Source organism: Eumetopias jubatus, unplaced genomic scaffold, assembly GCF_037043125.1.
Source record: "Eumetopias jubatus isolate StellerSeaLion01/CBP00866 unplaced genomic scaffold, mEumJub1_p1.0 scaffold_11, whole genome shotgun sequence".
In the NCBI taxonomy this organism is placed as follows: Eukaryota; Metazoa; Chordata; class Mammalia; order Carnivora; family Otariidae; genus Eumetopias; species Eumetopias jubatus.
Window position 1 is genome coordinate 65,998,546 of NW_028274817.1, and position 10,560 is coordinate 66,009,105.

At 38.5% G+C, this 10,560-nt stretch overlaps 1 protein-coding gene across 2 annotated transcripts; it reads right to left on the bottom strand.

Annotated features, from left to right (window-relative positions):
- Nucleotides 1–4,653: 4,653 nt before the first annotated feature.
- Nucleotides 4,654–10,291, bottom strand: PBDC1 (polysaccharide biosynthesis domain containing 1). 2 transcript variants are annotated; one of them, XM_028101497.2, is made up of 6 exons: nt 10,216–10,291; nt 10,062–10,127; nt 8,780–8,839; nt 8,133–8,273; nt 6,680–6,791; nt 4,654–6,372 (listed from the first exon to the last, which is right to left on the bottom strand). In XM_028101497.2, exons 1-6 carry the CDS (start codon nt 10,243–10,245, stop codon nt 6,122–6,124), a joined length of 660 nt encoding a protein of 219 aa, XP_027957298.1. In that variant the 5' UTR covers nt 10,246–10,291; the 3' UTR covers nt 4,654–6,121. The 2 variants fall into 2 exon arrangements, with proteins under 2 accessions (XP_027957298.1, XP_027957299.1); XM_028101498.1 differs by having other exon boundaries at nt 8,780–8,886; nt 10,216–10,235.
- Between the last annotated feature and the right edge of the window lie 269 nt (nt 10,292–10,560).

Genomic DNA, 10,560 nt, shown 5'->3' on the forward strand with positions numbered 1-10,560 from the left:
ACTTCCAATATCTAGCCACTACTTGCTAAATTACATCTAAACTCCTTAACTTGGGACTCAAAATCTCTTCAAGTCTAAATTTCCTAATGTGTAAAATGGAGTTAATAATGCCTATATGTTAGGGATAAGATGTAAGACATCTAGCTCAGTATCTAGGGCTCATTATTAGTGCCCAGAGTGAATCAAATACATATTTTCAACCTCATCTACCAATTCTCTTGTACACACATATATCCTCTTAGTCATATTTCAGTCAACCTATTCCTTAAATATACTCTAAAGGACTATCTCCTGAGTATCATTTGTAGTATGCACTTTTAAGTTTTGCTATATAATTGAATATCAGTTAAAAATATTATTATTGCAATTATATAAGAAAATGTCCATTTTTTTAAAGATGCACAATAAAATATATAGGAGTAAAATAATATGATGTCTGAGATTTGTTTTAAAATGCTTCAATAAAGAAAAAAGGATAAATAAAACAAATGTGGCAAAATGTTGATAACTAATCTGGGTAACAGATATTTAGGGGTTCATTATATTATTTCTACTTTTGCATATGTTTAAAATGTTCATAATAAAAAAGATAATTTAAGATGTGAGATTGGCAGGTAAGCAAGAGTCCTTAGAGGTCATGATTTCATACAGGATGAAGAGGCAATCAACTTTTTACAATCAACTGATTACAATTACAGGGGCTGGAGGCAGAAAGAATTCCCTTGTTTATCTTCCCCAAACCAAATGATAGCAAGTAGGCCTTAGTAACTTTGTGGAAGAAAAATGATCTTAAGATTATATGCAAACAATGAATCATGGAACACTACATTAAAAACTAATGATGTATGGTGATTAACATAACATACTAAAATAAAATTAAAAAAATAAACTACTGGAAGCTGGGAAAAAAAAAGACTGACCAACTTTTTAGAAGCCTTGTTTTCTTTAATAAAAAGGCAGAAACTTGGAAATTTTAAATTATTGTGATTTTGATTTTAAACATCATCCAAATTCTCAGAATTGTGTAAGTTTGGCCAGATATTAGTGTAAACAGAAAGGATATCAGAAGAATCCTAAATTATGGAGAAGCATGATGAATATTTTAAAACTGTTTTCTAGAGGAAAGCATCCTGTGCAGGGTATATCTAGGACAAAGGGAACCTTATGGAATGATGTCTTGGTGGGTGTTCTTAGTGCAAAAGAAAGGACAGTAAGTAAATTAATAAACAATTTTTTACATATATAGAGGATTTTCAACTGGGCAAAGCACACCATTTAATGCCTTGTTTTTTCACCAGAAAAAAATGAAATTTTTGAGTTAGACTTCTGAGATAGCTTCTAGTTGCAAAAGTCTATTCTTCTCTAAGTTAAGGCATTTTTTATTTCCCTTATGCTCTTTTCAATGTAAAGACCAACGAGTAATATCTATTAGAGCTTCCAGTGATTTATCCTGAAAAATCTGTATGAATTTCAGAAGGACAAAGTAAAACCTTAAAAAAAAAACCTTGCAAAACACTTGAGAGAAATGTATCAGCCAAATCTCAGTTCATAAGAAAGGTGAAGAAATTAAATTTAAAATGTAATTTTTAAACTGAACATTACAGTGATACACTATAATGATTATACTGTAATGATTTTTAAACAAGTCTGAGTTGCATATGCAACAAGGAATCTCTTGCAGAGATAAGAAGGAAAAAGGCAGAGAAATTACAGATATTTGAGGAGCTTAAACTAGCTCAGTACATCACTCCACACTAGAATGCTTACCTTTGATTATTAAATACTTTGATTCCTTACTCAAATTATTTGTCTCTATTCTAGAAAGAAGCTGAATCTAGAGTGGGATTTTGGAAAAACAATAAGATTCACAACCAAAAGATATGGATCTGAATCCCAATACCACCACTTATGTGATGGAGGCCAAATTACTTTATAATTCAATATCAATTTTTTTTAAGTAAGCTTTATACCCAATGTGGGGCTTGAACTCACAGCTGTGAGATCAAAAGTTGCATGCTCCACTTACTGAGTCAGCTAGGTGCCCCAATTCAATCTCAATTTTTATAAAATGAAAATATACTGACTTAAAGAAAATGCAATAAATATGATATATATATTTTAAAGATTTATTTATTTTAGAGAGAGTGTGTGTGAGTGGGGGGAAGGGCAGAGGGAGAGAGAGAATCCCCAAGCAGACTCCCCACTGAGTGCAGATCCCGACTTGGGGCTCAATCCCAGGACCCTGAGATCATGACCTGATGGAACTCAAGTCAGCCACTTAACCGACTGAGCCACCCAGGTGCCCTGAAAATGCAGTTTATATTGAGGAAATCAGAGAAAGCCTGAGTAGGGAAAATTTAAAGCTAGCCAGTCATATAAATGGTCATCATGTAAAAGTAGTACAGTTCAGGAGACCAACATCATGTTGACATCTGTAAAGCTTCTATTAATTCTAGAGATAAAAACATGTAGGCATGGGAAAATGGCCATTCACAAAACATACATACATGCCTTAATTGTGAATCATCTATTAAGATATTGACTACTTTTTTAAGATATTTTATTTATTTATTTGAGAGCGACAGAAATAGCAAGAGAGCACAGCAGGAAGGAGGGGAAGAAGCAGACTCCCCACTGAGCAGTGAGCCTGATGCGGGGCTGGATCCCAGGACCCTGCCAAAAGCAGACACTTAACAGACTGAGCCACCCAGGTGCCCCTAAGATATTGATTATCTGAATAAAAATATGCATGAAAGTAATTGTGGTATACCAAGGTGGGATAGTGAGGATCATTCACATTGTGTGCAAGCAAAAAAGAGTTGTATTATCTGTAGAAAATTTAAAAACAGCAATAAAACCAACAAAAATCTGGTCTGTTTGAATTATCACCATGCTCTGGAAATTTTAAACAACATCAATGATAAAATACACTTCTTCAGAAAAATATTTTGTCTAAGGTCCAAACAATTGATGAAGTTACTGTTGCGTTTTATTAATATATATGTAAGCTTCAAATGAGCACATACTCATTACTAAGCACTATATCGTTACCATTAAGCAAATTCAGAGAATTCCCAATTATATTAATGGCACCTCACACACACAGACTCAGCTACAGGAATGGCTTAGAAGAGTAAGTTCAAAATGGTTTAGAATCACTGAAGCTTGCTTTGGGTGCAGTTCATGTCTCAATCATCTGGTCCAACATCTTTGTTTCAACTATAGTTTCAAAATAATGACAGTGCAGTGAATGTCTCTACTTTTGAAGCAGGGCTCAGTATGCCTCTTTTATTAGTTTCCTATTGCTGTTGTAACAAATTACCACAAATTCAGTGGCCTAAAACTTTAAAATGACTGCAATTTTCCCTTCTGTAAATGCCAAAATTAGTCTGTGCCCTTTCCCTGCCTCCAGAAGTTGTCATGGAGATAAATGACTGGAATGGCACCATATTCTGAATAAATCATAGATGTTTACACACTATGTCAAGCCTGGCTTGATAACATCTCCCAAATAATTCAGAGCAAAGGCTCAAATCCCAAACTTCTGGGCCTCTAACCACAATGCTACCACCTCCTAAGGAGGATTCCCTTTCTTCTAGTTTCCAACAGCATGTTCCTTACTTCCTTTTGAGCCCCCACCTACAGCATCCTTCAAGTCCATATTACTACTGACAGCCTGTTTAAGGCAATTTATGCTTTCCCTATCATGCTCCTCAAAATCCTTCCAGTCTTCACCCACAGCCTGATTCCAAAACCACTCCCACATTTTAAGTACTTGATACAGCAGCACTCCACTTCCAGTACCAGAGTCTTGTAGCAATTTTCTACTGCTCCATAACAAATTACCACATAATTAGTAGCTTAACACAATACCCATAACTATCTCACAGTCCTGTGGGTTAAGAGTCCAGATACAGCTTAACTGGGTCCTCTACTCAGGGTCTCACAGGACCAAAATCATGGTATCAGCCAGGACTGCAAGCTCGTCTGAGACTTTAAGTCCTCTTCCAAGTTCACTGGTTGTTGGTAGAATTTAGTTCCTTCCAACTATAGAGTGAAATCCCCGTTTTTTTGCTGGCTGTCAGCCCGAGAGCATTCTTAGCTCCCAGAGGCTACCCTCAGGTCCTTGCCACATGGCCCGCTTGTCTCACAACACAGATTTTTGCTTCTTTAAGGCCAACAGGTGAACATTTGCAGCTGCTTGTCTCACTTAAGGACTCACCTGATTAGGCCAGACCCACCCAAGATAATGTCCCTTTTGATTAACTCAAAATTAAATGGTTAGTAACTTAAAATGAAGGAATGAAATCCCCTCGTATTCACAAGGCTTTGCCACACCAACAGGAGGGAATTATACAGAGCATGTGTGCTAGCGGTGGAAATCGTGAGGCCATCTTAAGAAATCTGCCCACTCTCCCCTTTGACCTTGGATACTGTCTTGGTTTCCTGGCCTTACAATGTTGCTGAAGTGTTCCATGTTCTTATTCTCCTCCCTTTGCCCAGTTTGTATTTCCTAGTTCTTGGACAGAGATGCCTCTGGCTTTGAAGTAGTCTTTTAATGGTTTATTTCTTATTCTCCACAAAATCAGAGAGAAGTAATTAAGCCAGTTTTCTTGCTCGTGAGTAACCTGGAAAAGGCCACCACAGGCAGAATCGTATGCAGCCAGTAATCTTTATTCTTCCCCAGTCCCTCAGGCAATGTGTATGGACACATGTTCATGGATATTTAAGAATGTATGAACTAGACAAAGTCAATACAGTAAAGGAAGTTTGATTTTTAAAAATCTGTCTAGTATGAAGTATTTAACACTCCCCTACCCATTTCAAAGCATATTTTTTGTAAAATGAAAAGTCTAACAAATGTTTTAAATATTTTTAAGAATTAGCTAAAAAGAATCCATAGAGAAACCTAGCTTTGTGCACAGTTGTTGCTGCTAGTTGTATGTATCTCTAGTTCAGCTCTTGCCTAGAAAATAATTCATCAGTTAAGTTTAACTTTTATTTTTATTCTGTGTCCACCAGGGGAAAAAAAACCTCATTTCTCCCCCTTCTCCGCTCTGATAAATCTTTTCTTGAATGACCATGCTGTGGTTTGAGTTTTCAGAGTATTTGCTGTATGCACTATAAACACTGTGGCTTCCTCTAACTAGTTTTAGCAATCAAGGTCAGAGGGTTTATGGGGACATGCACAAACCTTTATACATATGTAAAGATAACTGAAACATGCACTCCTAAAAGTCATCAGATGAGAAGAAACCCCTCCATCTATACAAAATCACTGGTCCATTTTTGGAGTCTGGCGAAGTATCATTTAAAAATGTTCATTTTACATTACTATGTAAATGTATGCTATTGTCCATGGCATTATAAAAGGTAAGTCACTCTACCAGGCTTTATACGTATTAATTTCTGCTAGCTTTCAGGTAACAACTTCGGTACCAGAAGAGAAGCAGGTCCTGAAGCAGGTCCAGTGTCCTGCTCTTCTAATGTGAACTGGGCTGCATTCACCGGTCTGACAGGTTCAGGCCCCAGCTCTTATCTCCATAGAGTATTCATCAAATATTTTGCCACATATATCAAAGAAAATCAGAAAGCTATACTTACTCAAATAGCAGGAATTAACTGTTACATAGGAACTTCTAATCCCCAAACCATATACACAGCTTAACAGGCCTGAGGAAACTTCACTGCAGGAAACAATAATAAGCATTTAAAAACAGGCATAAATCACTTTATATTAAGACATGACAAAGAGATTATATACCTGAAAAAAACCTGAAGTGTCAAATAATTTGAAATATCTTTTAAAAGTCAATTACAGATATAGTCCTAAGAACCAAAAGAAATTTATTCATAAAATTTCTTACTTGACCAGTGGTGAGAACCAAGAAACACTATACCAAGAAATGCTCAACTAAGACCCCACTAATAGTCTTTAAGCTGGCTCATACAAGAGAACAACTGGAGTAGCTCTTGATTATTAGCTAGAAAGAATGTCCTTCTGTATGTCTTTCAATTGCACAAGGACATACATTTAACCACTAGGGTCTGTGCAAGTAGCATCATAGTATCTGTAGACTTAGCTGAGTCACAGCTTCCAGAGTGCTATTCCTTGTCTACCTTACATAGCTGTTTCACCACTCCTGCTGATTTCTTTGTTGGCTCCTTGTTCTTTTTCTTCTCCTTTATTGGTTTTTGCTTTTTCTCTTTCTCTGTTGGCTCCTTTCTCTTCTGCCCGTCCACTGTCAGTTCCTTCCTCTCTTCCATGGTTGCCTTCTTTCTCTTCTTCGTCATGAACACTGGTGTAAACTGCTTTGTTATAGCCTTCCCGGTTCCGAGCAATTTCAATGGCAAAAAATTGTATCCTGGGGGCTGAAAGGTGAATAGAATTGATCATTGTCCTAGTCACAGTTACTTCTCTAAACCTACGGAAAACTGAACTAACAGTCAAAGCATTCCAGTACAGTCATAAACCTCACAGATGTGGAATTCTAATCTTGTTAAATGAGGCTGAAAATACTTAACCAGCTTATCCCACAGTTACTCAACAAACAGTAACATGATCTTTAAATATGTAACAAATAAAATGACCCCCAAACTATTCAGGTCACAAATCCATCCATAAAACCAGATCCCTCACTCTCCTTATACAGAAACCATCCAGAGGCAAGAATCTCACCAAAGATGGTGTTTTCCTCGGTGTAGCCCTGGGAACAATCCAGTCGCAGCAAAGTACCATAGTTGAAGTCTTCTACAATCCCGTCAAACTTCAAGCAGAATGGCCTCCACTTCTATAAAGGCAAAAAAGATGCCTTAGCTGACAAATGCAGGAGGCTGGTGAAGTCAGGCCAGGAGAAGGGTTTCCACTTCCTCAGTAAGGAAAACTCCCATAGTGAAAGAGACTAGGACTGAGTTGATTTCGACTTTCAGTAGCATTAAGTTTCCATGCTATCTATTGTCTTTAGACTGGTACTTCCCAACATGAACAATATTTTACCTTGACAAAATATTTAAATCCTCGACTGCAGAATTAAAATTGGATTTCTTAAATGTATTCATTTTTGCTTTTACGTTATGGTTAACTCAGCCCAAAATAGTTATTCACCCCCACTGAAGCACAAATGAGACAAAGGCAGCAGGAATGTGGCCACAAAGTCACAGTTAAATTTTAAGAAAGAAGTCCGCTCCCTGCTCCTTGGGAGCCTGCTTCTCCCTCTGCCTTTCTCTCTCTGCCTCTCTCTCTGTCTCTCATGAATAAATAAATAAAAATCTTAAAAAAAAAAGAAGTCCATTGCTAGAGGTACTTTTCCAAAGATCAGTAACTAACAGTCAACAGTAACAATGTTAAAAGTTTACATACATCATAAACCAAGTAACAATGTTAAAAGTTTACATATATGGTAAACCAAGGACCTACTCTGGGAAATCTTTTCCCCACTATAAGAGTTTTAGCACACTGTAAAAGTAGGATAATCAGATAAGCAATGGGAAACCTAAGTTCTCCTATTATCCATGGCCTATGATAATGTGAACCTAAATCCGGAGAATTCAAACACCTCCCTGTATCCTATTTGCCAGTTCTCCATCCAAACCTTTTTTTTTTTTCCAATTTGCCAATTCTCCATCCAAGCTAAACTACTAACATAAGAAAATTTGCTCCTTCTCCCCTGAAAGGGCTGGGTAGGAAGGGATGAAATGTCCAAGTCAAAGAAAAGAAAAAACAGATCCCATGAACATAAAAAACTCATAAACCAGAAAAATATTTATTTCATAACATAACTTACTTATTAGTTGATTATAACTACATAAAAGCCCTGGTTCTTTACATATTTCCTTAAAACGTACTGAAAAAAGTTTAATTGTATAAAATTTTTTAAAGATTTTATTTATTTATTTGACAGCGACGAGAGAGACAGAGAGAGAGAGAACACAAGCAGGGGGAGTGGGAGAGGGAGAAGCAGGCCTCCTGCTGAGCAGGGAGCCCGATGTGGGGCTCAATCCCAGGACCCTGGGATCATGACCCGAGCCAAAGGCAGATGCTTAACAACTGAGCCACCCAGGTGCCCCTAAAAATGTTTCCACAATCAATAATTGTTGGTCAGATGCTTGGCAATATTTGAGAGAATTCTTACCTCTTTAGCTGATTCTGATTTGAGCTCTTCTGGATCCAATACATCTATCTTGAGTTTCTCAAAATTTTCCCGAAACTCTGAATAGATTTGGTCATCCACTTTGGTGAGTTTCAGGAACTGTGGGTCAACTGATGAAATCAGCTGCCAGACACAAGACAACACACAGATACTAGTCTCTAATTTACTACACTTCTATCCCCCCTTCCCCAGAAAATATTTATGGTTCTAAGGGCAGAAGAGTTATTAGGAAGTACAGACAGACGAGGTCCCAGATGAAATCATGACACAGTTTTCAAGGGTCATAACATACTACTGTCCCTGCCACCAGTTCAAACCCTTTTGGTCCTAGTACCGCCTGGCTATTGCCCTCTGTGAATTAATTGTTCATTCAGTCATCAAACATTTATTAATTGCCTACTATGTAATCATTTTGCCAGTTAGCAGAACACTGGGCAAAGAAGTACAACTCCTCTTTGTCAAAACAAAATTCACTGCCACCCCCTCGTTCTCTGTGGGTAAAATCTTACAGTAATAAAAATTATCTCCAAAATACATATGCTTAACTTGCTGAGAATAGTGATTAGCAAAGAACCATACCCTACAATTACATGCTTAATTCTGCTTAATAATGAAGACAGACAACTCACCTTGTAGTAGACTTCAGCATGCTGCATTGCTTTCATGGCCCAAGCCATCTCAATATCAGGCTGCAAAGGAGTGAAGAATGCCAGGTCAGAATCTCCCAATCCTGCTACTAGAGAACAAATTAAGGAATTTTGTGGAGGTCTAGGTAATGTCAGTAACACTACCAAACTTGGTGTTACTGTCAAAGGATAAAAACTGGACTAACGGGTTTGGAAAATAGAAAACTTTTGTCCTTATGAAGGAAACTACCCACCAAAAGGAGCTGCCTACACAGTCTAGTCAACAGCATAAGCCACTGGCTCTTTGTCCAGCAGCTAGTGAAAGTGTGGGAGACTACATAAAGCAGTAGATAGATTGCCTTCTCAGGACTGAATTAAGCCACTGTAAAACTGATACAATATACTCACATATATCAATTAGTTGCTGGGAGAATAAAGATAATGGAAGTGAAATACCCTTTACTTTTGATAGTGTAACGTTATAATCATCATTTGTGTTTATAAGATAATCAATTTCCCATCCATAACACTTAAAATTGAATCACTATTGTGAAGCAGGCTAGATTATAAATAAGCCTTACCAAATACCTACCACCTGTTCCATTAAAACCTCCCACTCCAGCTAGATGGATCTACTTCACTGACCCCAGCAAAGTCATTTGCATTTTTGCCTCCATGCCTTACACCATGTCCTTTGTCCATCTATACTCTGAGGATCCAGTTAGAGATTCACTTTCTCAGTGAAGTCGTCCTCTACTGTCTCAGTTCTTAGGGGTTTCTTCTTCGGCTAAACTCCTTTGGATCTTACACCCTAATCTAACAAACATCAATCACATTTTTATTTGAGTGTTATTACTATTTCTCATGTCCCTGGGTCTTGTACCTCAAAAATATCATATGCTTTCTTCTTAAGAATCTAAACAAGACATACCATAATTTGGTGCCACTTTACTGCATAATGAAATCACTCACTTTAAAAAATATTAATTTCTGACTCTCACCGCCCCCCCCCGATATTTTTATTTAATCAGTATAGATTGCGACCTGGACAATGGAAGGTATAAAAGCTTCTCAGGTGGTTCTAGTGCAGCAAAGTTTGGGAACTACTTCCACCGGCATTTGTCCTGGGTTTGAGGACCAAAAAGGTTTAGAATGAATGAAAAAGCACGGTTTCTGTCGGGTATGGAGTGGGTTCACAGAGGATATCAGCGGATTACAATTTCGTGGCAGGCCCTGCAGACATAGCAGTCTAGCTGAGAGAGAGCTGGGGGTGAGTCATACTCACATCATTGCCATAAGACTCGGCTGGGAGAGAAAGAGCATGTGCCACAGACACCAGTTCCCCGGAAACCTGGGAAGGGAACAAAGGGGTGAGACGGTGTTCAAAGCTCGACCCGGCTCGACTTCCCCACTCACCCGACCCCAGAGTAGCGACTCACCGGCTCAGCAGTTCCAGTAGTCGTCTCCATGTTGCACCCCACAAAGCAACCGCCGGTTTCCCGGAAATGACTATTTGCGAGCTCTGCCTGAGCTGATTGGAAAGGGAGGGCCGAATAAGAGAGGCTTTCTTTCTGGATGCGCCTGCGCGCAACCTTCGTCGCCTGGAGGCTGTTGTCCCTCGCCCCTCCTTATCCGCCCTGCACTTGCGCAAAGGTGTTGCGCTGCTGCACAGTCTGGGATACTTTGGGCGTCACAGGTGGTTAAATGCTCATTAATAGCGGTGGTGATCATGCGAAAGCCTGAGTTAAAGCTTTCGCGTGCCCACTGCGCTGAGTGCCCAGCAG

Bases quoted from the DNA above. Each gene is read 5' to 3' on its own strand.
- PBDC1 (XM_028101497.2), bottom strand. From the start codon at position 10,245: ATGGAGACGACTACTGGAACTGCTGAGCCG. The intron at 8,274-8,779 runs GTGAGTTGTCTG...TGTGTCTGGCAG, and splicing joins ATGCTGAAGTCTACTACAAG to CTGATTTCATCAGTTGACCC. The intron at 6,373-6,679 runs GTGAGATTCTTG...TTCACCTTTCAG, and splicing joins CGAGGAAAACACCATCTTTG to CCCCCAGGATACAATTTTTT.